General features: G+C 38.5%; 2 protein-coding genes across 2 annotated transcripts in view; one reads left to right on the top strand and one right to left on the bottom strand.

Annotated features, from left to right (window-relative positions):
- Positions 1 to 27,500, top strand: part of ZNF536 (zinc finger protein 536) — a 184,226-nt gene that overhangs the window by 8,838 nt on the left and 147,888 nt on the right. The gene's annotated exons all lie outside the window — the stretch shown is intronic.
- Positions 2,718 to 7,364, bottom strand: LOC128793819 (uncharacterized). Its single transcript, XM_053953233.1, has 2 exons — positions 7,054 to 7,364; positions 2,718 to 5,304 (listed from the first exon to the last, which is right to left on the bottom strand). The coding sequence occupies exon 2, from the start codon at positions 5,009 to 5,011 to the stop codon at positions 4,271 to 4,273; it is 741 nt and encodes a 246-aa protein (XP_053809208.1). The 5' UTR covers positions 5,012 to 5,304; positions 7,054 to 7,364; the 3' UTR covers positions 2,718 to 4,270.

The following is a 27,500-nucleotide window of genomic DNA, read 5'->3' as shown; positions in this document are numbered from 1 at the left end:
TTTAAGAAGACTCCAGCTAACACTCTTCCCATCTGTGGAGCTTCCTTTCACCCTTATCACTAGCAAATCCAGCCTGATTTGTGGCATCTTTACTAGTCATGACTTGATCTAGCTGACTGTACCAACGTAGTGCTCTCCCTTATTTGTGATGAAGGCTCCCTCCTTGCACCCTCAGCCCTCGCTGCCTGGGCTGGCTGCAGTTGGACAGTCTCAGTGTGTGGGACTCTTACTTTGGGCTTCCAGTGACTCCCAGGAGCCTGGCTGCAGTTTCACAGGCTAGCATGTCAGTGAGTGTTATCAAGAGTGAGTGGGAAGGAAACATTAGGCAGAGGTCCAAGAAGAGGGTGATATAGCACTGTGGTATTTTCTGTTTGTGCACAGCAGTCACATGGAGTGTGACATTCCCAGGAGCTCAGTGATGGACAGCCTTAGTCACTCAGTAGAGTAGCAATATTTTGTGCCTTGTTTAAATATTAAATTAAAGACTAAGAGGCAGAAGTAAGGATGGGACTTCTGGGCCATGTCTGGTGTTTTGAGCTCATTTCTGATCTTTCTGGAGCAACAGAGACACTGCAGTGTTAATGTTAAGGATCTCCCAAGAAAAATCACTAAATGTGCAGTAGAGTTACTGCTATTTATTTTTTAAATGTGCTTTGTAAGAAGGGCTGTAAGTGGGATTTATACACTCATACTGTCAGCTGTGCTTCCTGTTCATTTCTCTCTTGAGTTCTAGCCATGTTTTCCTCCTCTGTCTCTTTTTAGATGACCTCTTCATCACATTTTAAGGAATGCCTTACCACATATATCATATTCTAACGTAATTGAAAACTGGTCTACTCACATCTTATCTAACACCAAGGTAGGGGAGTAGCCTATTTATCAAAAGCTGCATATTTTTCCCTTTTAATGATCTAACAAAACTATTCAGAGAGAGATAGAAGCAAATCTGAAAAGACTTTCTGAAATGTCTTAAGCATCCGTCTTAAGTACTTCCCCCTTTCCTGGGAGATTTATGGAATACCAGGTATGATCTGACTGAGACCAAAAGGTGATTCAAAGATTTCTGTGAACAAAAGAAAAGCAAACAGCCATTTTTCATAATTTGTAGAGAATTCAATGAAGGGACAGAACATCTTTGATTTTGATTAGCAACTGGAAATAGATGGGTTTATAAAGAGGCCATATTTGCAAAGAGGAAAAATTATAGAAGTGGAAGGTGAAATTACTGTTATTTTGTATATTCCAGTGCCTTTCTTTTAATCTTATGGATCTTATGGGTCTAGGTATGTGGTATGTGCATTTATCTTTAATCAAGTAGATATCTACTATGATTAATATATTACTTGTTATTCTGTCACTGAAAATAACTTAAAACAGGTATGGTGCCATTACAGTGAAGAACTCTAAGGCAACATAGAACCACATTTACCACTCAATGGTATCAGTGTCACCACAGTTATTTCCTATTCTGTGTAGAAATAATACTGTGGTTGCTCAGATGCTGCTCAGTAGTAACTGTGTGTAAATGCTGACTTTTTGATGGTATAATTATAGTATAATTATGGGGAACTTTGTTTGAAAAGGGGGTAAGGAATGAAAGTGGACATTACTGAAAAGGGCAAGCAGGAGTAGTGGACAAATACAGAACACTTTCTATTACTGACTGCTTGGCAATTTCTTTTAAGTCTCATTGTTGAACATACTGATACTTTGCAGTGAAAACCAAGCTCACTTTCAGTGGCACTAAAGGGACAAGGCCATATGACTTGGACGATGCACAGTGGTAGCTGTGAAATCCAGGCAATGGAAAGGTATGAAAATACTATGGTACAAGGGAATCCATGTTACTTACTTACCCACCAAACATCATTTGCCCCACCTTTTATATAAAAACTCAGCAGAGCAAGTTTGTCTGTTTAAGAGAGTGCCTGATGGCAGGATTGCACTATCTTTCTTGTTCTACTCCCAGTTTTCAGATAGGTGACAGGTTCAGTAGTTGTCTGAACTTGGGGAGAGAAACTGAAGCCAGGGAGGCTGCTGAAATAACACCAAGGAATAGGCTCCATTTCTTTTGCACTGAAAGAACTGTGAAAAGACCTGAAAGTATGTTTGCAGCAGCCAGAACTGAAGAACTCACAGCTGTGGGTACAATTGATGCCCATCAATTCCCAGGCATTCTCCTCCCAGCTCCCCTGTGGTGAATAGCAATTTTTTGCACATATATTTGAAGGCAAAAAAAAGATGCACAGGAGTGACCCTGATGCAGGTTCTCAGTTGGTTGAGGAGAGTGATTAGTGTCAGAATTAGGCATGCTGCAGATACCTTGCTTTTTATGTGCAGCAACAGTGAAGTGATCTCATCAACTATCTGAACATTCAGCAAGTCCAAAATCAAACGCTTGTGTGTCAGATATACACAGCTGTATTTGTACTGTTGCTCTATCTAAAGAACATGCCAATTGCTTTACTTAGAGTGAGTTGAGAGACTCATTACTAAGAACATGTATAGCATTATCAATGAAAAACATTATTGTTCTTTTCCTCAGTGGTTTCAGTGTCCTTGCTTATTCTTTCACAGGAGCCTGTACTAATGTGTCTTCAGAGACTGTGGAGCCTAATTCTCTGCTCCCCTGTGTGGTGTGTTGGCATTGACACCTCTGCACAGTGAGTGGGGGTGTGAGTTGACACAGGCAGCCAGGACAACCACAGACTCAGAGACAGAATGCAAAGAGTAAATTTATTTCTGCTACCTTGCTAACCGGGGACTCCCCAAAGCAGAGGCATGCCAGAGGAGACACAGGCACTGTTAAAATCAGTCCATGCCAGGGGATCACTGGCTGCTGCTGCTCATACTGGCTTATCAAGGGTTATTCCCAGGTGCAAGGTCACTTGAGCCATTTACAGTCCTCCTCGCCAATCTTCCGCTTTTTAACCCATTCCTCCCAAATTTCCACCCCCTTGCTCAAGAGACTGCTGCTGCTATGGCTGGAGATGTGGGATGGGGATTTACAGAGGCACTTAAGCATAGGGGAAAAGGAATAAACAAATAAGCCTATAATGCTCTGAGTCAAGTGTCCCACCCCTCCTGTCAGGCACCACCAGTAGGTTGTGATTTGTTGTCCTTGAGATACAGAATGAGATCCCCCACGCCAAGCGGTTCTGCAGCCAGGTCAAAGCAGAACAAGCCTTCAAACTCAGAACAGAGTCCATGATGTTGAAGGGGGATGTAGTTCACCAGTAACCAGTGTTGCAAGGTTCCACAGTGTGCATCAGTTATTCCCAAATATAAGGGAATAGCTGCATTGGATATCCAAGTTAAACCTCACACGAGGGCACGCGCCACCTGCTCTACAGACACTTCCCAGAAAGAATAATGACAAGTTAGTTACAGTAAAAAACAACCACACAAAAGTATTTACATATTGATTTTGCAGAATTGTATCCAAGATATGTGCTTACACTACAAGCCTAAAAAGCACAACAAGCCAGCCTGTGGATGAAAACAGGAGTGTCATCTCTGTCCAGTGATACACATGTGGTTGCTCCAGCTCCTTCAGCTAATGTTACTCCAGGTCTGGTAACTGGAGATTGGGTAATGGGCCACACAGGTTGGAGAGGTGTGGCTTGTGCTATTTCAGATGGAACTTTGACTGGATGTTTGGTCTGTGACACCAGTAACATAGTTCTAGTGCATCCTCCCTAGATAAGGCACAGGAAGTAATCAAAGATACATGAAGTACAAGCACTTGAGAATATATTAATAGAGGGTATAGAATAAAAGGAAGAAGATAGGGACAATCATACCACATTGTCAGAAGTTATTATATGAATGAGCACATCTGGATTAAGAGCTTGCACAATCCATTGGTATAAACAATTCCATTTCCTCTGTGGGTAATATTTTGGGAAAGCCACCATCTTAAAGATTTTTGGTCCTCACTGTGTTTTGTACTGAAGGTGTACAGTCATGCTATTTTGGCCTGTAATTCTTTCAGCTTCTTGCAGTGCCCAAGCTACATCTTTAATTCATTTTTCCATCAGGGTATAATGTATGGCAGTGCCTTGGAATAACTGGGACCAAGATTCTACAGATTTTTTTTTTTTTTTTTGCTGTTTGGTCCAGTCATCAGCCACAATCCCCATGAGACTATATAATCTAGAATTATTATTTCTAATTTAAAAGGATTTCCTTGTCTAGGAGTGCATAATTGGAACTCTTTCAGAGTGTAAATATGTGTGATCTATGCCACCCCACCATCTGCTAAATCTGGCTAAATCTCAATCTCAAAGTCTGAGTACTCACCCCAAAGATTTCCATCCCATTCCTTAGGATCCCGTGAAGATATCATAGCTGGAGCACGAACTTGGGAGATCAACACCTTATTTTCCACATATTTATGCTTGGGTGACAGCAGCTGCTGTATAGTGCATTGCTGCTCATAGCACTGCTCTGCTTGAGTGGTGGTTACTTTGTGTGCAATCATCTTTGCAGCCCGTAAAGTCACAACTTCCCTTTCCAGCTCTCTCACTTTCCCCAGCAGCGCGGTGACCTCACATTCCAGAGCTCTGGTGTAGGTCAGCAACTCCAGCTCCCTCACTTTGCTCTGCAGCGCTATCGCCTCGCAGTCGCGGGCTTGGGCGTAGGTGAGCAGCTCCAGCTCGCTCACCTTGCTCTGCAGCGCTATCACCTCCCGGTCCAGAGCCCTCAGCCCCGTGGCCAGGAGCCACCCCAGCCTCCCCGCCAGCTTGCGGGAAGACTTGGATGCCCCTTTCCAGGGCAGCCCGCGCATGGCGATCTCAACCCTGTGGGGGCTCACCACCACGCCGTCGTCTATTTCGGGCCATGTCTCCGGACTAGCCATTGTGGCAAGGAAAGCGGCCACGGGGGTCCAGCGCTCGGTGCTGGGCCATCCTGGAATGTGGGGATTCACCACCACAGCCTCTCTGGCCCCTGACTTTTTCAACTTTTTCAACTTATTCAGCTTTTTTGACCTTTTTGCTAGCCACGACATGGTTGTTCCCAGATCCTGAGAACTGTGACAAATGTGGGAGTGGGCACAGGCAGGCAGCTGGGATAACCACCAAGTCAGGGCTCGAAAACAAAGAACAGTTTTATTTCTGTTACCTCTCTAATCAGGGATCCCTGAATCACCACCCAGGCAGGGGCACAGAAGTGGAGATGCAGGCACTGTTAAACTTGGTCTGTGCTGTTCACACTGGTTTATCAAGGGTTATTCCCAGTTGCAAGGTCACTTGAGTGATTTTCAGTCCTTCCCCTCAGTCTTCTGTTTTTAAGCTGTTCCTCCTAACAGTGGGAAATAAAGAAAAATCAGAACGGTAGCACTTTGTGTCAGTTTACACGTGTTTTGCAAAAATATAAATGATTGTGCAAAGCTGTGGAGAATTGGAGTGTGTAGGGCACTAGTTTCATATTGCTTCTTCCCAAAAGTGCATGAAATGATCTTTTATCAGCCAAACTTGAGCGGAACTGAATTGAAATTTTTTACAGTGTAAAACATGGAATTTACAGTGTTTGTAAAGTACATTTTTTACTGTGAACAAAGGATGTCCAGGTACCTCAGTTAGAAGGTAGGTGAGTGCGAGTGTGTGATCCAGTGATGTTGTCTTACTGGGCTTTTAGTCATTTTCTGCCCTTGACTGGCATTAAGCTCCTATGCTTTCTATTGGAAGAATTCTGATTGAATAAACATTTTTGTTACTTCCTGACTTGTATTTGAACAGCACTGCTGACTTGAATTTAGCTTGATGAGGCTAGTGAGCCTAGGAAACTTGGGAAGTTTTTTGAAGTTAAATCCTCAATACACTGCACTACTGTGCTTGTTCATCATCTGGGTTTTCACAGCTCTAGTCAGAATTTCAAAGGATTCTGTAGCCAAAGAAAATACCAGACATTAAGTAGCAGGACTTTCTTAAAGTGTAAAGTAAATTTTGGCAAGTACAGAAGGTAGTGTTTCAAAACTCTCTGTTTTCATTGTTGCTGTGTTCGCAGAAAAGTCCATAGGAGACAAACCAAAAAGAAAATTAAGATTACTGTATTGAGAATAAAGATACAAAAGGTCAGATTAAAAAAAAAATAAATAAATAGGGCAGACTCTTTAATAGTGATCATTTCAGGCACTGGGTTCCATTCAGTAATTTTCAAAACAGTCATTGATGGATAGGTAATATAATAAAAACAAAATGAAACTTATCAGATCAATTTAAAATAATTCTGTACATTTCATACGAAAATGAAAAAAAAAAAGACAACCCACATTTGAGCTGATTAATTTATGTAATTTCTATATATTAAGTAGAGAAAGTGGCTTCCTTACTTGTATCTTTAACTAGATTTAATCAGCTGCATAATGTTGGTTGTCAGCTTCAGATGTGGAATCATACCAAAGAAAAAGGATTAAAGGAAATAGGTTGTAACTGTACTTATACCTTGAAGGAATAATGTTTTTGCTCTTAAAATACTACCAGAAAATGAGTATCCTTGTAATCTGACTCCTCTATGAAAAAAAAAAAATAAAAAATTGTGGGACAGTTGGACTATTTTCTGAGGGATAATATGAATATCAATTGACATTTGTACTGTGGAAGGATGAGTGAGCTGTTGTTGCATTAAGGGTATTTAGCAGAAAATAAACCCCCTTGTGTCCCAGGCAGTCCTCAGAGATCAGAGGGGCTGGGTGCGGCTGGGCTTCATTTCAGCCAGTTTAACCCTCGAGCTCTGTTTGAGTTCAAAAGAGCTTGCAGGAGTACAGGAGTGCTGATAGTGCAGTTATCAATCCAGTACCATGAGTCTGGTCTTGTTCAATAAGGATTGTGCCTGATCCAGGTTCACAAATGCTTATTGAAGGTTTATTGCAACAACAGGAAAGCAGGTTCCCAACTGCCAGTGGCAAATGCACTGGCTACAGAGTGCTGATGTGCGTCATGGCAGAAAGCACACAGTAAGACTCTCATAGCCATAAATATACCTATATATATCTATATAAATAGAATATTCCCGAGTGAACTCCAACGCAGTTGGAGACGCAAAGCTCACCTAAAGGCGTCCCTTCAGGAGAGGGGGAGAGACAGTCCGCTGGCTGGTCCTGAGCAGGCAGAGATGTTTTCCTCCTCCAGAGGTGTTTTCTTCCTCCAGCCTTTTGTACCCTGAAGCCTCCCTTTTGTATTATAAATTTTGGTCTGTCCCAAGGGGATGGAACAATTGCATGTTATGGACAGGGTTTGGTGACTTTGGTCATACATGCGTTGCATGTCCCATGTTCTCCTTCATTTGAATCCTGAGGGATGTGTAAGTCAATATGTTAATGGAGCTTAATGAGAGTCTCTGTTACTCTGTCAGAATTTATAATTGAAAAAGAGGTAGAACAAACACTTTGGCCCTCCTCCTCCACGTACTGAGGCAGCAGCAAAGGCTCTCTGACCTTCATCAGAGGATCTTTGTGCACACCCTTATCTCCTTAATGAAACAGATTTATAACAAGTGTTCTTTTTCACAGTGAAGGGAGTGTGGCTTTTGGCTGGTACAGAGGCTTGATGTTCTCCTGTGCCTCACTGGAACAGCACTGGGCCATGAGACCTCTGAAACTGCTTGAGCCAGGTGCACAATAAGCAGGAGGCCCTGTTCATGCTTTTCTCAACCAGCCTCATCAACTCTTCATGATCTTAAAGTAACACTGTACAATTCTGATCATTTAACCACAGCTTCTGAGCATGAAAGGGTTATTATGTAGGTGTTTTATATGTTTTATTTTTGCCAGCTAACTTTATAGTTAATTTTTTTATTTTATTTTCTGCTATTATTTCTTAATTGGTTATTAAAATTATGAATTTAAAATAGAATATTTTTCTCTTCTAATACCAGTTAATATCATCTTTTGAAGTATAAATTAGAAGGGCAAGAGTGTGAACTAAGAGTCTTCTAGGTTTGTGGTTGGTGCTTTGTCAGTGCAACCCTGTCTCACACCAATGATCAAACTCAGTAGGCAGTTATCACTGAGCTAACTGGGTTTGTCTGCCTGTGACAGTGCCAACAGCAAGAATGTCACTTCTCTAAAAAACTTGCAAGATTGTGCACTAGGAAAGAGGCAGTGCACTTTGGAGTGAGAGGAAACCACAAAAGCTGTCCATCCACTCCATTGCATACTAAAACAAAGCGTGCACAGAAGTAACATTAGAAATAGTTTTCAGTGACATAAATATTGCCCCTACTAGTTTCTTAGACTCTTACCATTTATAACATAGCCTGCTGAGAAGCTGGAATGCAGCTTATATGAAGGGAGAGAGATGGAGAAATAGATGACCTGCCCTGAAATTTTTCGGTTTGCAAGGTTCTTCCTTTGGTTATCTGTGACTGAGTGATCAAAAATTCAGAACTTCCCCTGAGACAAGTAATGTGCAATGTTTGCTGGTGTGTTTGCTTCCCTTTCCAGTATTCCACAGACTGTACAGAAAAAAGACAGATTAGGCTTTGCATCGGATTTATCAGAGCTCTACATCCTTGCCTTTGGACTCCAGCTTGCCTTTTGCACTCCTGTCTGAAGTTGCAGAAGAATTAAGCTTGTGTGTGTACTGTTTGTACAGAACTTGCTTTCCCGAGTGACTATTTAGCACTATTAAAGAATAAAACCAAGACTAGCAATAAGATTGTGGTAAATGTAAATGTTCTATTTAAAAATGGTTCATGATATCTTTCTGTAATGACCATCTTTTTGCTACATGCAGAGTGCTGGTAGCATTAGTGAATTAAAAAATGTAAAGATATTCGGGGATTTGGACCTGACTTGCATTTACAGTACAGATGTTTAGCAGTGTCGGACAGTGTAGAGGACTTAAAGAAAAGAAAGAAATGTAAGACAGGTACACTTCAAGCCTTCCTGACACTGCTTGACTGCTGTGCATTGTGTGCCTATTAAGGTACATTCTTGTAGCATTTGTAGTTTTAAACTTCTAATCCTGCACAAGGTACCAGTGCCATCTACTATATTGTAATCAGTTACATCAACTGTGAGTTTAGTAGAAATATGAGCATAGTGATAAATTTTACTGCTTTTCTGCAAATGTTGTGTTTTGAGAAACACTCCTTTCTTCAGCGTCTGTCACTGGAAAATGTTTTTTTTAATCCTCGTCTGAATTTTTATGTGTTTATTTTTTAATTTCCTGTCAATAGAAATGGAATCAGTGGCTCTGTCTGTTATTAATATTTAAAATGTGGGTGCTTGGGCTTCTTAACATACAAGTTGCTATGCCCCTTTAAATTTCCTTCAGTTGTTCTATACCTCTAAAAAAATCTTTCATTACCAAGTTGTTTATCTGAGAAGAAAGTGAGACTGTCTCTTTGTATTGCTGAATAACATCACTCTTTTTCTCAAGAAGTCATTACACACTGACATCATATTGTTCTTTATTAGATGATCTGTTGCCTGAAAGTATCTTGGTGACACTGAACTTGAAAGCAACAAGAGTACAAGTGCTAGGATGCCTGGAGAGCAGAGACTGGCAATACCTTGCTCAAGCAAATATCCAAGACAATTTTTAAAAGGCATTAACAAATACAAACCACCCCCACAGAGGTAATTTTCACCTCTGAATTTTTGCCTGTTTCTTAGTTCAGCCTAGACTTCAGCCATCAGTGTTACAAAGCTGGAAGCCAAGTCCTACCTAGCAACGATAGCCATGTGCAATAATTTAAACTTAAAGAAAAATAACACAGCTGCTGGTAGAGTAGTGTCCAGAGATTTCTAGGTGCTTTCCAACAATAAAAGGGTGGTTTCTGTCCTGAAAATGTATCTATGTGCATAGAAAAAGGCCTTCAATATTCACAAAGACCACAATTAGTGCTGCACTGTAATTGTCATTCCCTGATTAGCTGGAAACCTTATATACCCAATGGGTTTTATTTTTCCTATTCATGAGTTACATGAGACAATATAGTAGCTTGTGAAAATTGTACAACTATTCCTTTGATTTGTGCTGCTTTTCACATCTTTTATTATGAACTCTCAAAATTCTCAACTCTGTGACTGAGTGCGAAGCTCTAGTGGTGACTTTTAGTATGATGACTGGATGAGAATCATCCTAATGTCTTTTTAAATATAAACATATCCTAGAAAAAAAACTCTTTTCTTATAGATACTGTATTGTTCTCTTTAATTGTGCTGTTCTGTGAAATATTCCTCCCATGCACTTATCACCATCCAAAGAAGTTGAGAAGGAAGAATCACCATCCAAAGAAGTTGAGAATTTATCCTGATAGTCTCCAAACTCCAAACCCAAATGCAGTCTCTAGCTCTCTAAAGGAGAAAGCTGAAAACAGATTTTGCCTTCTTTCCTTCCACAGGTGGGGTCACTTACCTTAGGGAGAGGAGGTAACACAGCTGCAGTTGTCTCATAAACATCTTTATTATCACAGCGGTTTGTGGTTTAGTTTAGTTTTTTTTTTTTTTTGTTGTTGTTTTTTTTTGTTTGTTTTTTTTTTTTTTTATAATAAAACAGCAATGAAAGACTTAAAATATGTTAGCCTTCAGAGCTATCAATTACATTCCCTTTCAGATGGGATGGTAGAAGCGAGGCAAGAGCTGTGTGGCCAGAGAGGTGTCCACAATGTAACTTGCTTTTGCAGCATGTTCTGCCTGTTCCAAATTCCCTCTTCCCACTCAGCCCAGCTGCAACTGACACTCCGCTCAGGCATTCCTGTGGCCACAAAACTTTGGGTGCAAAGAAGGTAATATCAGGTGAAGTTCCTTCAGCCATTATCATTTCCAAATACCTTCTGACTCATGAGGAGCCAGAGGCATGTGGCTCATTAATTTTCCTCCCATTGCCAACTTGTGCCATTCCAGCCTGGGCATCCCTGGTACACAGTAATCAAACACAGGGCTTGAACAGTTAATGCTCTGTTTGCAGATCCTGTTGGATCACTACTAAAGTTGCATGGGTGAAATAGATAAAGTTGGGAAGTCTGCAATAGAAGTGTTTGCCTTTATACTTATTTACTCACTGTTGTTGCCTTTGTACAGTAATATCTTTTCCCTGAAGGTCTTTGAAAAATTCGATCACAAAATGGAAAGAGGGTATGTTTGTTCTGGGTAAAATTTGGAAGCATTGTTCTGATGACACCTGTAAAACATAATTATAACTCCCATAGCTGTTTCCTCTCATATTTAGAGAGGAAAATTCTTTGCCTCTAATCTCAGGTGCATACCTGTGGAAGCCTTAGATTCCTTCAAGCAGTATCAAAGTAATGATAACAGTGTGCAGCTGCTGACTGTCTTTTGCTTGTTGTTATTCACCCAGCTGTTTAGAGGAGAAGAAAAAGAGAGAGAATATCTCTAATCAGCCATATGGCACAAAGTTTTATTTGCCACAGTAAGTTAAAAAGCTCATTATTGGTCAGCATCTTGAATGCAAATTCTGCCATAGCTTTTCAGGAGTACTGGATCTAATGGAAAAGAATATCAGATATATTTAGTTCACATTATTTTATATTAAGTATGGAAAGAATTGATTCTGTCTAAGTAGAGTTTCCATGACTGGATTTTGCTATACCCAAAAGGTGGTGGGAGCATGGAGTGCAGATCTCAGGCCCTGCTTTGGGCCATAAAAGGTAAGTTAAGAAAAAGCAGTTCAATTGGTATTTCACATTTTTGCAGTGCAGTTTTGCTTTGCTTATATTGTCTATTAGACAAATTAGGATTCTGGATCACACAACTGGGACATGAAATCTAGATGTCTTTAGTAGCTGCTGATGTTTACAATGCTTGCAGTCAGTAGTTTTTTCAGTAAGAAAATGTTTAATTTTGCTGCTGTTTTTAAATTGAACAAGAAACATAGAGTTAAATGTAAAGAAAAAGATTTTTGTCTAAAAAAACCACACTTTTTGAAATGCATGTAAATGCTAAAGGAGAAGTGAGGGACTAACATATCTATGAGTTTTGTGAGTCTCCATTCTGTAAATTGCAATGGAAAATGAATTTTGAGGGTTGGCTCGACTGAAAATTTAGCAGGTCCATCTTTTAAAGCCTCCTCTGTCATTTCTTGTATGTATATGGTTGGAACTCCTTTCAGTATGGACATACTGACTTTAAACATACTGTTAGGGGGACTTAACGTTATTACAAAATGTGAAAGGAAGGTGCACACCTGTGTATCCATGATTGGATGCATGGCTTTAAAAACTGAGAGGGACTGTAACCCTTCTCATGCTGCTTCTTGCAATATTCCTACAATGCTTTTCTTCCTCTGAAACCTGTTGTATTTCAGAGGATTTAATAATATGGTTTATTTTGTCTTCTTGTAATACTTTAAAATCCTTTCCAGAATAATAATACAAGTTCTTCCAAGTGTCTTTAATGCACAGATCTCGAAGGACTCTCTCATCCCCAATTTCCTGCTTAATTGATCAGACTACTTTATGTTTTGTGTAATTTTTTTTACATTAAATACTGGTAAGAGATACTAAGATGCCATCCATTTAAGACATTTCTTCACAAGTTCTAAACAGTTGGATATGTGGTTTTGAGCTACTGGTTTGCAGAAATAATAGGCTGGGATAGAAAGTATTGTGATTGGTAAACCAGAATAATTTTTCTAGCTGATGCCATAAAAAATCACTGTGTACTAATGCTACTTTAAAAATGGACATGCTTTTTCCATTTGGGTAGTGATTCTGGATAGTATAATCCAGATGAGTGGTTAGGTGTCCTGTATTTTAAACAGTCTCTCTTCTGTGATTCTTAATGTCCTTTGACTTGTACTTCATAAAGTACCAAGAAATGTTTGATCAGATAAGAATCTTTTTTTCTAAGAATAGCTGCTTAAGTGGTTCTGCACAGTCTTACAAATTTGTAATTTCATATAGTGGGGTGTGATCTCCTAAAAAACAAGTCTTGACCCATATAATCAGTACAAGTGTTTGTTTCCCTGCAGAAGCCCTAACATTAAAACTATCATGAGAGGATTCAAAAAGAGGTGTGCAAATATTTTTCCATAGCATAAGATTCCTTCTTCATCTGATGGCCCATCTTGCTATTCTTCTCACTGTTTCCATTGCTGTTACTTAAAAGGCTTTGACAAATATAATAGACTTTGCATAATGATGCCATTGTAAGTCACTTCCAGCATATTATAGTGTGCAGTTAAAATTACTCTTGCGATTACCACTCTGCAGTGCTTCTACTTTATCATGGCACCAAGTGAAATTAAGAACAGGCATATTCTTTCCTTTACTTGCCAATATAAAAAAAAAAAAAGTTAAATAATATTGTTGTAATTTATTGAATTAAAATTCCTTTTGGATCTTTTTCTTCCACAGTTCAGTAAGAATTATTTTGCTTTAGAAATAGATTTTAAAAAGAAAATAGAATAGATACATTCTCTGATAACATTACTATGAAGTTGAGAGAATTTTGTAAATGCTTTTTCGAAGTATTTGACCAAGACAATGCCATACACAGAAAGACTGTTCTGTACTAATAGATATAGACTGGAAAAAGCCATATTTATTTCAACATGATCTTTTCTCTACTCATCTAAAGTGTGCATTTATGTGTCTGGAGGTTCTAGATCTGTGCATGCCTTCATCTGCCTCTCTGTCTTCTAACCTTGTTAATTTTGATGTGGTTTGTTTTTTCTCTTAGTGACTAAGCAAGGGAATAAAGAGCTGGAAAAAATAATTTCCCCCTATTTCTTGTTTTACCAGGAATAACAGCTCTAGGGAGTGAGTGTTCTAATGCATATGAAGAGAATACCTTAAATAAAGTGGTATTATGACAGGATTTAATGACACAATGGTGAAAATACTCAGAAAAACAGTGAGCTGAGTGAATATAAAACACCATGTCTTAATGGGGTTTATAATTTGGTTTATTTGTTTGTTTATTTTTGGGCTAGATTTGTTTTGTTGATTTGATTGATGATTTTGGTTTTTTGTTTGGTGTTTTGTTTTGGTTTTTTTTGTGTGGAAAATACTTGCTTTTCCTGATACTGGCTGCACCATATAAAAATGGAAGCCTTGGCTATGGGAGTCCAACCCAACATGTGCTTTGTTGGAGCAGATACCCAGAATTTCTGACATTTCTGAGCTTAGTTATGCTGCAGTGGTTGGGCAGCAGTGTCCTGGATGGCTTTTCCCTGTAAGTGGATATAATTGAGGGCTGCCCTTACATATTTTGTTGGCTTTTGGAATACAGTAACCCTAAACTTAAGCTACAAAAGACAGCTACAGCCAAAATGACAGCCCCCTCCAACTTGGTGAAAAGCTACCAAATCATTTATCTGGTGTGTCCCACTTCCCTTATAGTGCGTGGCATATTCAGGAGATATCTATGTGCACAGTGGTTTCTTCACTACAGCCTGCCCAAAATCACAATCTAAGAAGCTCAGCCCTTTTGGATTTGGCTCTGGCATGCCACCTCTTTCATTTTTCACTAGAATGCATTTATATTTAAGGATACTGAAGGTTTCTAGCAATCTGCTATTCTGGAACAGAGGAGACAAGCAGTCCTAAGCCTTCTGTACTGCAGGCTGCTCCCCCTGGAGTCCCCTGCACTGAGGGGGGAAACACGAGATGTCTCGTAATCTGTGTTAGTACTTGGGTGTAAAATCTGCCAGTAGAATTGTCTCAAGGAAGTCACAAAACAGACAAGGCAGCAGCTTTTGTTTCTCTTCCCCTAGCACCTCATGACAATGGGTTTTATTGAATTTCTTCTGCCTCACAACTCTTTAAAGTTCTTGAGATATTTTGGTCATCTGTACCAATAGCATTCTGAAACTACTGGCTTAGGCAATTAGATTTAAAAAGTATTACTCTACGTGTTTTGGTTTTCCAGCAAATCTTCATAGCCTTCCTTTTCTTTTGGATCTCAGATACTGAATAGTTCAAGCTTTGTTCTCATCTATATTGGCTTTATATCACAAGCCTTTTACAGGTTTGTCACAGTTTACCTGGTTAAGGGAGGTTACCAGGGTTTACAGATTTTAGGCTTTGGTTAACATTAAACCCCTAAATCTGTTTCTTTATGAGATGCTAAGTCTTGATCATGCATGGCACATTTAATACAATTTCTCTGATGACTTCCATCTCCAGAGTTAAGTGAAAACTGTTAAAAACATTAAGATTTTTTTTAATTCTGTATTGTCAGGAATGAAACTGCATTCTGCCTGGTGTCTGTCGTGCTGTCACTCATTGTTTGCAGTCTCAAAAGGAAGCACTGTTTATGCTCCTTCTGTCTTTTTACCTTTCCCTTAGGAGATTTGTTTTAGTTCTTCTGCTATTTACTTTGTAGTGCTAAGTGATATCCAGCAATCAGCCAGTGTTTCCAATGGCTGAAGAGCTCTGTTCAGTATCTGTTTCCAGGTGACTGCCTAATGACAAGAACTTCCTAATGTCCTGATCAGTTTTGTTCTGGGGCTGGGATGTGGAGTGGCTTGTGGATAGGAAATCCTCATTCTCTCGTGGTTCTGCCAGTAGTCCCCAGCTGTCATCTTCATTTGGGATGGGAGCTGAACAGTCTAAACCCATCAGTATTTTTCTTACTGCTGTCTTCTTTTGATTATTTATTTATTTATTTTAGTACTAAGGAGAAATTTCAGATTGAAAGCCACCAAATTTGTCGTCTTTATTTGTTACCCCAGCAGACACAGTGCATCAAGTTAAGACATTCTTATATCTACCAGCAGCTCCTGGGTGGTAATGTTTGTCTTCTCCTAGGTGAAATATTGTGTAGCATTACTACTAGCTATTCCTACAGTGTCATTTGGTCGGGAGTGGGCTTTGGAAAGATGATAATTGTGAAGATCTTTGTTCTTTAATTTTATTATATACTTTTATTTACCTCTCTGTATCTGTGTAGTGATTAAACTGCATATTCTTATCTGTGCTAATGTTCTTTTTCCTGCTGTGTTGATTCACAAATCTTCCTGATTTTCTTTTAAAAATACTTTTGTCCCTTGTACACTGGCAAAAGCCACATCTACCACGAAGTTAATCAGGTGTCCTTTTGCTGAGAGGGCCTTTGGCAGGAAGACTTTCCTTGTAGTTGCTCTTGAAGCAAGTTTTAGCTAAGGTTGTGATCAGGTCTTATGAATAAGGACTGTGTAAACTAAGTACAGTGGGTACAGTAAGTCTTAACAAATTTAGTTAAATGCTCAAATACCTGTATTTGAGCAATTACCAGAATATCTGTATGAAGTCAGCCATTAGAAGTGGATTCCTCTTTATTCTACCAGCAGAGCATGCAAAGAACTTTGCTGTCTCTGCTTTTAGAAGACAATGTCTCAGGAAGGTTTGTCTGACTCACTGGGGTAGTATGTGCTCACAAGCTTTAAAGATTTCTCTGCATGCATGGTTCTTTGTAGATGGTGTCCATTCCTTATGCTGCCTTGGTTTTAGAGTCCATTTTGCCTTTCTGTAGAAGTTTTCTATAGGGATCTGTGTTTTATTCGAAGATAGACAAATCTGATTATAGTAACACATTATTTCAACTAAAAAGACTTAACTAGCATCATTTGGTCAGCTTCTACATATCTAATACATAAACAGCTAGCTTTTACAATATTTTTTTAATTGATAAATCTCAAAACAATTTGAGCAGAAGTAAAATATTGCTAATTCCATTCCATAGTCTGCAAAACTTAGGCAAGAAAGGCGAAAGAATTTGCCTGAGGTCATTCAGTATTCCAGTGGAAGAGCCAGTGGAGCATCTCCTGAGTTTCAGTCTAGTGATTTATACTCTAGCCTATATTGAGTTTCTGTAGTTGGATTCTGTAGTTCTTTTTTTAGAAAACTGCAGATCTTTCTGCAGTCAGTATTCATCATGGGTAGGTCCAAAGTAAAAGTACTATTGTATCAGCTATCAAGTAGTTTGATAACTCTGTATTTGCATTATTCTTCTTGAACTGGCTGAGACCATTCTTTTTCTGTCACACAATGGCAAATGTCCAGTCTGTTGAAATAGATGCAATTACAATAGAAATTAGTGTGAGTTTTTTAAGCAGGCAGCTTTAATAAGTATGGCTGCTAAACTCTGATGGCTAAAGCAGTACTAGTTGTTCAACTCGGACAATTGATGGAATCTCCTGGGATAGTTCTAATTTGATATGTTGACTGATGTATAACCATAAGCAATCTCCACATTGCTACAACACCCTTCACACTTCCATTAATTAAAGAGTGGATGTCTCAGTTGTTGGTGACAAGTTTATTTCCATTTAGGATGTTCTGTGTTTTGGAGAGACCTTTAACAGTGGTTAACAGCCAAATGGGCAGTTCAAGTGCTATTCCCTAATAGCACCCCCAGTTCACTTGCTTTTCTGGCCACCCAAGGGATCATAAAATCCTCTCTCACCTCATACAGGTTCACTACCACCTGCTGACTGGTTGCAGAGGAATATGCATCAATTTGATGAACTTGTTTTAACATCCAGGAGAAGCTGGTTACAAGATAAAAATCAGTTGTTAATTGGCAGAATAGATTCATTTAATCTCTAAGGAAAGAGAGCATCAGGAAAAAACGTTATTATATCTGATTTTGAGGCTGCATGGGTGGCCTTCCAGTCATAAGCATGACTGAATTTAATATTTATTCCAATGTACCTCTTCATTGCAATTATTTGCGGGGAACATTTTAGATTTCCATTATGGAAACTTAGGGAATTTGCTTCTCTCCATGCATTCTTCTCTTCTTAGCCTGAAAGGAACAGTGCTGTAATCAAAGCTGTAATTTCCTGTTTAAATATATATATGATTTTCTCCAAAATTATGGCATATTTTGTCAAATGAAAATAGTGGGTAACATCAAACCAAGTCTCAGCTGATAGCAGTGTTTTAATCAGGCTTTAAAAAGTCCAATAAATTGTTCTATTTGAGAATTCTGACTTGAGAAAAGAAACACAATACTAAATATCCATGAAGACCCAACCCAATCAACCTCAAGACATCGACCCAATTACTAATGGTTCTGGTGAATTCACAGAGCCTAATTGAAGCCACAAAGTGTTGTTTTAATGATCTTGTGCAAGCTATTGGCAATTCTCCACAGCTGAGGTGAGTAGTGTGTGTGTATTTCAGGAAGTAGGTGTGCGCTCATATTTTAAGAAAGCGTAGTCAGATCTGTTAAATAACAGTTTGTATGAGCCCAGATAATAGTGGCAGTTCTAAAAACTCGCATATAATTTCTGGAGGATACAGGATGGACAAATACCACAATTTACTTTGGAGAACAACATTCTCTAAATGCAAAGAACATCCACTGATTTTATTAGGTTTGTTAATTTATTTGGGTATCCACAGGTCATATTGCATTTTGCGAGCCATGAAATGATTCTTATTGCGAACAACTCTTTAATTTGGATGATATCTCTTTGGTGTGTTTGAAACACTGGGGTCCTAATTTCTGGCACTACTCTCTTTCCTTGGAGGCTGCTGTTGGACTGAAATCTGTTGTTTGGTGCCATACAGTTACTGCTGGGTTACCAAGCTGTACGCTGGTGATTCGTATCTAAAATTATGTTCCCTTCTCTTTCTTTGTTTTAAATCACATCCAAACTTGTGAATAAAGCTACTTCAGACTTTCTTATATGTTCCACTCCAGTCGAAGTGAAACATCTCTTTTGTTGCCAGGACATTGTAGAGACTTCAATTGGCACAGTTCCTCTGAAATCATCAGTCATTCCAGTGTACCAGAGGTCTGGACTGGGTCTCAGTTTTCACAGATTTAACAGATTTTTTGAAACAAGGAGAAAAGAAAAAGATGTCAGGCATGAAAGATTTAAGAGAAATAAAATAGCAGCTAATTTAATCAAAAGCATATATGCCAATAAAGCCAACTACAGCTGTCAAAAGAAATAAACAAAACAAAGCAAGAATTCTATAATTTGACATGTTTACTTGACAGATAGTACTTTTTGGACCAGATCTTGTGCTGGTGTAAAGTGGTATAAGCACGTGAATGCCAGTGGAGCTCTGCTGATTGTACCCAGTGAGAATCTGGTCCCTGTTATTTAAAATAAGGGTTGTATCAGATGTTTCTCTGTTCATTCAAAAAACAATTCACTTCTGAATTAAAAGGATCTCAAGGTGTTTTCACAAAATCTGTTGGCCATGGCACAAGGTTCCTATTTAATTGAGGTGGTTTTGAATTGTGAAACTTTTCCTACTTGAATTTCTAACATAATTTTCTATGGTTATGTTCTAAGTGCCAGCCATAAAAAAAATTCTGTTTGGTCTCTCTTTTGGGTCAGTCACCACTTGGGTGTTTATGAAAGGATTGATGTATATACTGTCCAAAAGGATTTGGTAGGGGGTAGATTTGAATCACAAAAGTGATTATGTTATTTTACTTAGAAAAAAGTCTTTTTTGTACCCTTTTCCATATAAAAAAAAAAGATAAAATCCTATGTAAATAATAAGTGTTTTCCCTGTAATGAATGTTCCTTTCATTCTGCATTTCTGTATAATATTGGAAATTGTGTTTTTATTAGAAGAGGTATTGGATGGAAGCCAACAATTTCTTCTTTTAACTTGATATTTTGGGCTCTGATCTTTGTTAAAACTACAATGGCATGTATCTAGTACAGTCAGAGGTCATTTCTATAGCTACTACCATTTCCTATCATTTCTGGGGAATGTTTGTTTTCAAAACAAAGAATTGGGTTAAAGCTTAAGTATCGTATTTCAGAACATATTTCAAACTGAAATTAAGAATGCTAAAACCTTTCCTTTAAAGGTCAGATGATATTTATTATTATTATAAAAATGATCTGTGATTTATGAATTTAACTTCTCGTAAACCTCCTTTGTAACAGAATATGCAGTCAGAAGCTTAACATTACATTGTTTTCCTTTGACAACGTATCCACGAGACCACTGCAGCTGTTCCTTTACTCACAATAGCAGATTAATTAACACAATCATATGCTGTTGGCTCCTACTCAATGAGTAGGTCTGCAGTGGGATAGATAGGTAAATCCTTTAAATGTGTATGAGATAAAGAATATACTATAGTAGTTTCATAACTAGCCAGTTTTGCCTCTGACTAGTCAGCCCTATCAGCAATGGTTCACTGACTACAGAAGCTGTGAGCTTACATTTCAAAGGCAGCCACACCTATTACAGAGCAATAATGCCTGAATCATTGCAAAACTCAAATATGTAAAAGCACAGGCATGCTCAGAAATCACCATATTTGCTAAAATAACAGGCAGTCTGCTTCAAGCATTTTAGGTTTACAGAGTAACCAGGAAAAAAAGAAGGGGCATTTTTGTTGGTTGCTTCATTTCTTTCAAAGAAAAAAAAAAAGTTCAATCATTGCTTTCCTTTAATATCTTAATCTGGTCATTATTCACTTTTTACCCACTGTATATTAGAAATACTTGTAAGCAGTGGCCATGGCATCAGTTTTAAGTACCAAAAGAATTTTTCATCCATTTCTCTGTGTGTGCTAATGAACATGTGAGCAGCTAAATCTCCTTTTCCTAAACAAACAGTCATCAGCAGCATGTAAGTATTTATTTGGCAACTTTAGATGACATTTTAGTGCATGCTAAAACCCTTGCTTCCAATAATATAACTCCTTATTTGAAAAAAAATATTTTAAAGGTAAATATTCTTTTGGAGAAAGAGGTAAGCATCAAATTTAAGGAAATTTCTTTCAGGCTTTCCACTATACTCTGTGAGAAAAAAATAATTGTATGCTTTGTTGCATCGTTTACACACAAACTGAAAGCACAGCAAACTACTATGTTAAAATTGTCTCATTTAAGGGACAAAGAAAACTCATTGTGAGACTTCTTTTCTGGAAAAAAGCTAAACCACTTGGTAGTTTAATATCATTGAAGTCTTTTCTGGTCCATTTTTACTGCAGTTGTGGTTATGTGCTTTTACATATTCTATGAGTTTTATGTAATGGTATAAATATGCATTTTGATCATAATAAAACAGAAAAAGTAGAGAACATGACTGATTTTGAATGGAGGGCTTTGCTTGCATAGGAACAGCAGCATTAGACTTACAGATGGGAGAAAACCGAGCTCAGAATCTTTTCGTGCAATACAGTTGTTGAAAAATAATCAACATTTTAATAGCATCCAGCTTTATATCTGAGAGTTTTTCTGAGTACCCGAAGCTACTATTTTTGGAGAAGAAAAAACAGAGCTGGTGAGCTGTCTCCAGTTCACTCAATGATGAGAACAGGGAGATTTTTGGGGAGAGGAGGAAGGTAGAAAATTTCCTCAAGTTCTCCAAGCAAGGAGTGCTTCTCCTTCTTCTCTGAAAACAGAAGATGCTCTCAAGTCTTTCACCAATCATTTCTCTGCCAAAAATAACTGTAAGAAAAGCTTCTGCTGCCTTCAGCCCTCTCATTTCCCAGAACTGAAACACTTGCACCAGGCAGAAGGTTCATGCCCTGCAGAGATGCTGCAGCACTTTCTCCCCCAGCCTGGTCAGAAGGTCCATGAGAAGATGGGGTACAGCAGACGGGTGAGGGAACCCCAGGGCAGTGTCAGAGATCACCCTGGGTGAGGCTGACTGCGATGGGAATGTCAGAGTCTGTGCTGGGAATGGCTGGTACTAGTGATACTGAACTTAAGCCATCAAGGCTTCTGGCTGATGTGTAACTTGTGGTAGTGCAGCCCTACAAACCCAGGGAGTATCTCATTATTTAAATAGGAAGAAGTTCGAGAGTTTTAGTGGATAGCATTACTCAACAGGTGAGTGCTACTCAACCTTCACACATTTATTAATTGTATTTTTAGAATACATTTCCACTATATATATATATATATGTATATGTTCTTAGATTCATTGTGCAGCTGAAATCAAAGGGACTAAGGATCTTATTGTCAATTGAAAAAGCAGTAGCTGCCAGTAGTGAGCTCTTCTGAAAAATTAGTTGCTTTTAACCATCCTGACTAAAGTCACAGGCTTATCTCACTACACTGCTGGATCTACAATAAAAGTCTTGACTCTTGATCAAAGAAACAAAAGGAACCATCTCATATGGTGTCAGTGTTGGGAGCTGTGCTCAGGTGTGCTGTGATTTACAGACTGGATTCCAGTTCCCTGTGGATTGCTTCAGTGCTATTTGACACAGGTGCTACAAGGAGTTTTTTGAGCAGACTGAGAAATGTGTTTGGCCACTTGTCAGACTAAAGACCATGCCCTGTTTTTCTCAGAAGGAGAATTTCCCATAATTTAGTTTCTGTAATTACATTCTTTAAGCCTAAATTGTCCATGCAGTTTCAATTTGATACCATTTTCCTTACTCTGTTTTCTAACTGTCTGTTCTTTCAAATCCTTTCCAATAATTGTTGCTTTCTGTCCCTGTGACAGACGAAGAGGTGCCTGTGTAAACATACCTGCTACAACCTCTGTTGCACTTTGCATTCTATTAAGATAAAAGTGTTTAAATTTATGTGATAAATATTAAGCCCTTTGCAAATTTTATCTGAAGATAGACTCAAAAGCTCTCCCTCTTCTGTCATCCCAAACCAAATTTGGGATTTGAAAAACTTAACTCTTTTGACAGTTTGTACTTGTCTCACCTAGAAGGTTCTGTGTTTTAAAGTTCTCTGAATTTATGTTAAGGATTCCTGTTATCCAGGACTTTCAGTGAAATAGTTGTAAATGTCATTCCCTGGTTTGTGATGCAACAGCAATGTTTAGCGGGGCTCTCACTAAACCATCGCCAGTGGATGAACTTCCCAGCACTGGGAATTACTGCAATAAAAGTTCCTTGAAAAGGGTTTGAGAACAAAGAGAGGTACTTGATAAAAGCAGGAAATTGGAAAGCTTACAAAGGACTAGAAACAAGGTCATAGAGAGGTCCATCAGCTCATACCTGCACCACAGCCTATGAATAAGGATTGTATTTTTATTTTTAAAAGATGTTCGTTTGTGTCAAGTCCACTCTGCAATTATAAATATTTCAGTCAGTGTAACTTTGCAAGTGCCTTGCAATGTGCATTTCATATAACAGCCTCTGTAGGGAGTGACACAGTAGTATTGATTTGTGTGATAACTTCTACCTGTGGTGTTTGTCCTTCAGTCTGTCAGGTCATATGCGCTGAAATGAGTTGAACATGAGGCTTTAAATATTTAGGTCTACTATAGTCGACTTCAAGGTTGTTGTTGATGTCATGGGGCAGGGATAGGACAGGGAGCAAAATGAAATGAGCTTTTTGCTCCCACAAACTTTTCTGTAAGCCCTGGCAAGTAATGTTGTCTTTATATGCACCAGTCTCTGCTGCTCTAAAGTACAGATGAGCTGTCTTTGTTGAATGTCTTGAGACTGGTGGATAAACATTTGTGGACAAGAGCTGAATGGTGGCAGTGCCATGGTTTGTGGTGTGCTGAGCTCAGGGAAAATGAGCTGAGACCCTCCCCTCTGATTTTTAAAATTGAAACATGGTAGTAGATGGTTTTCATTCCAAACTACATCCAAATAGTGTTGTCTGAGTTTGTGGTAGATGAAGTAGTTCACACTTTATCATCAGTTATCAAAACTGCAATTAATAGTTTGTACTGGAGATAGTACAAGTTTTGTGCAGTGGTGGTGTTATTTTTTTTTTTTTCTTCCTGTGGGCAGATATCAGAAGATTGACTATGCAAACCTTTCAGGATTCCTTTTGGCCTTTGGATAAGGAGAGTTAAGCTTTCTAAATTTTACTGACCTAAACCATTTCTAATGTACTCTTCTTTTAAATTAATAACTAATTTGTTTAGTTATGAATTAAAGGATTTTGTAAAAAATATCTTTGCACCCAAGTATCCAGAAAGTCCAGAAATATCACTAAAATAAGCGTGGTATTACCTCTACTTAGCAAATTTTCCATTTTTTTCAGCTACTAACTGTATCCTCCAGCACTGAAAGATGTGTCACAGAAACCCATATTTCTTCAGAAATGGATGGTAAAGGAGTTTTTGAAGGATGACTGTCAGGGGTTGGTCATCAGTAGCATCATGGTTAGATTCCCACCATGATTAGCCTCTGACAGTGACCTTTCTAACAAATTTCCATTTCATCACAACATTTGTAAGGGGCAGGACAGACTTGAGTTGGTTTACACAGGTCTGCCTTTCACCATGATAGCACAGTGCTGGTCATGGCAGAATTACCCCACAGGCATATCGAGTTCACTGCTTCTGTGTTTGCTATAATGGGTATCTTGAAAACTAAAACAAGTAATTTATTTCCTTAACATTTTGGTTATTTTCCCTAAAAATGAATATTAATGTTGTTTCTTAAAAATAAAAATAACCCCAGATCAAGCAACACTATTAAATATGAGACAAGCATAAACTGGGAATAATTGTTTTGAGCTTGACTTCAGTAACTGAGCTGGAAGTTTTTTGCTTGCTCTGTTCTTGAAAAAGCATTTGTCCCTGAAATACATTCCTGCTTTTCCAGGTTATGTTAGCTGTTTTAGTGGTAGTTAAGTTTTTAATATAAGCTGTTACTTCAAATTCTGCTGTGCTTACGTCCTTAGATCATCATATCTGTAGCAGCATTATTGCTATAAAATATGGTAGAGAATTGTGGGAAAAATTACTGAAACATGTTCTACCTTTAAAATCGGATGGGGCTTCTGTTGACATCAGTATTAAAAGGCCAAACTTAGAAGATATCATTACTGACAGAGGAACATTTTGCCTTTGTTCATAGTGAGTTATTAGTGAGGCATGCCTTGTACATGTTTCCCCAAAGAGCCCAAAATTTCCACATGTTACTTCCATTCCCAGATTCTGTGTTCAGAAAACCCCACTGTGTTTAACCCAGGGACTCTTTCACAACTCATGAAGCACATAAGTTTCCCAAAACCAAATCCTGGATTCGCTGAGCTCTAAGCAAAAATGCAGCTCAAACACCACGCTGGGTTGTGACCAGACCGTGAAAAGCACCACTCAGCTCTCAGCAGCTGAGAGGGAAAACTTTGTTCCCTTCCCATTCTGGTTCTGTGCTGGGAAATGGGTTGGTTTCTGAGCTTGGACACCTTTGGAATGAGGAAATGGGATACTTATTATGGAGTAGTAGGATTTTCTGTGTCTGGTGGCCCAGGTTGTGAACAAGCTGAGCCTGGTGCTTTTCCTGGGCATGGCTGCAAGAACTTACTCTCCCCATAGCCAGGCAAGAGAAAGAACTGATTTGGCAATTAATGGCAAGCCTGTTGATGGAGGTCAGTGTTGCAGAGCTTCTGCATCAACTACGATTTTTTATTTCAACAGAATTTTTGTTGCAATTACATACTAAAATATGTCAGGCTTTTTCTTAATGTGTTTTTTAATAGGTAGCTTTATATTAGATATACTGAGAAATATATCTTTACATCTTTGGAAGCTGATGTTTCTGTGGAATGAGATAAATGACTGATAAAATAATGCTGATTTTTTCCTCCATACAGGGTATGTTCCTAAGGTTGTAGGGACTGTAAAACTCATAAGGGACATATAATGAAAATTAGCAAGGTGGTCATCAGTTTGATGAATGAAAAGAAATAATTTTTGGCGAGGTTTTCTGGCATTCTAACATTATTACGTTATATTTCCATCTTTGTACGTGAACAGGAAACTATGTTTGATGTAGGCCATTGAAAAGGATGTTTGCATCCAACAGTCTTGCAGAAAACCACAGAGAGGGGCAGTGTAGATCTGAGGCTTGATGTGCTATACTGCATGGTGGTGTACAGTGCATTCTCCAGGAGAGTTTTGTTCAGGTGTCTTAATGGGCTTTGACAGGTTGTTTGTAGCTTAATTTACAAATGAATTTGATTAAAGAGCTCAATGAAAGAGTCTATATTCAAGTTCGGATTTGAAGTTGTGGTCTACTAAAATGAAATGGAGGCTCCCAAATTAACACCTCTGGAAATACTTGATTATCTTCATAGTTTGGGATTGTTTTCCACACAGATACTCTGTGAAGTACAAATGAATAAGCTACCCCTTTTGCCACCATTATCAATGACAAGGTTTTTATTTGACTCTGACATTACAGGCGTTGGCGTAAGCTGAAGCATCTTGTGCTGAGTGGTGCACAGGTCTAGTTCAGTTATAGCTGGGGGATGAAAGACTCGCTTTGTTCTTTCCATTTAAATTTCTAACCCCCAAAAAAGTCACCAGGCCACAGGCTACGAAGGAGCCACAGAGGGAGCAACCAGCCCACAGATGTGTGAAGACACCGCCAGGAGGTGTTTATATTCAGTAATAAATATATAAGATAGTGTGGACTTAACTAGGATGACTGTACTTTTTTTATGGTGCTGGAAAAGATTCCTGGACCTCTTAGAGGACCTGCAGCAGGTCAGAAGCTAAATGAAGATTAAAAGTAAAGGCCAGGAGCATGTTTCAAGTTATATATATAGGTTTGTTGTTTCAAATCTTTTCTTGATTTCTGGGGTAAACTCTGTGCTTAAATAATAAAAAAGAAAACTGATGAAATAGGAACTGATGAAATCTCCAGGATTAATTTGTTGAAACTGATCCAGGTAATGCAGATTTTTACTGGAGTTCTGAATGATATGAAAAGATATTTGGGAAGTTCTCCTTAGCTGAAATGGTTAAATATTCAGTTCTATCTTCCTCATTACTTGTGGATTTTCATTTTGTTATAGTCGTGGTCGGCAACAGCTCAGAACTTGATTTGTCAAGACAAGTATGCTCTGCAAACAAATGATTACATTCTATATGAAGGCATTATCACTAAATCTGAAAAGAAAATATTACAGGCAGAAATTATAAGGAGAAGTTTATAAAACAAAGATATCCTTTGGCAGAATATGCTCTTATAATCAAGCTTTTAGCATACCATAGTTTAAAAAAAATAAAAATTTTGCCCACATATACACTAATAAAAATAAATCTGTTTCCGATTACTAACTATGCAGCACAGGTGCTTGTTTGTTACGAGAGAGGCATGTTCATTAATTTTCAGCTATGAAAAGTGCACTGTGCCATAAATATACAATTCAAAATGTACTGCTGATAAATGAATACACAGATTGTTAATGTGCCAGAGTAGGGTATTGGGCATAAAACACATGCCAAACAGGAGCACATTGGTGATGTGCTAATGCTTTTAAATCTGGGTTTAATGTAGGCACATAACCAGCTTTTTACATTATTGCACTAACTTTTACCAGAATTTAGGGCAATATCTATTTTATGGGACGTTTTACTTTCTAGTATAATAATACTTTATACCTATATAGCACTATCATCCAGGGATCTCAAAGCACTTTACAAACATTAATTAACTAAGCTTGTCAAATAGGTAAACTGAGTTTTACAGCAACTCAGTGGTTGTACTGGAAATAGAACCCCAGAGTTCAGATACTCTACCATTTTCCTTTTTTTAAATTTTTTTTTCCCCCCCTTAAACCACCCAGACCATACAAATGTTTGGCTGGAATTTGTAAACTGTAGGAGTTAATGTTTTATGGTATTTTCTTCCTGGCTGTTGCCGTCTTTCAGTTCTGCTCCCACTCTGTTGCCATTCC

Source organism: Vidua chalybeata, chromosome 11 (genome assembly GCF_026979565.1).
Source record: "Vidua chalybeata isolate OUT-0048 chromosome 11, bVidCha1 merged haplotype, whole genome shotgun sequence".
Classification (NCBI taxonomy): Eukaryota; Metazoa; Chordata; class Aves; order Passeriformes; family Viduidae; genus Vidua; species Vidua chalybeata.
This window is presented reverse-complemented; position numbering and strand designations above follow the sequence as displayed.

Bases quoted from the DNA above. Each gene is read 5' to 3' on its own strand.
- LOC128793819 (XM_053953233.1), bottom strand. From the start codon at position 5,011: ATGTCGTGGCTAGCAAAAAGGTCAAAAAAGCTGAATAAGTTGAAAAAG.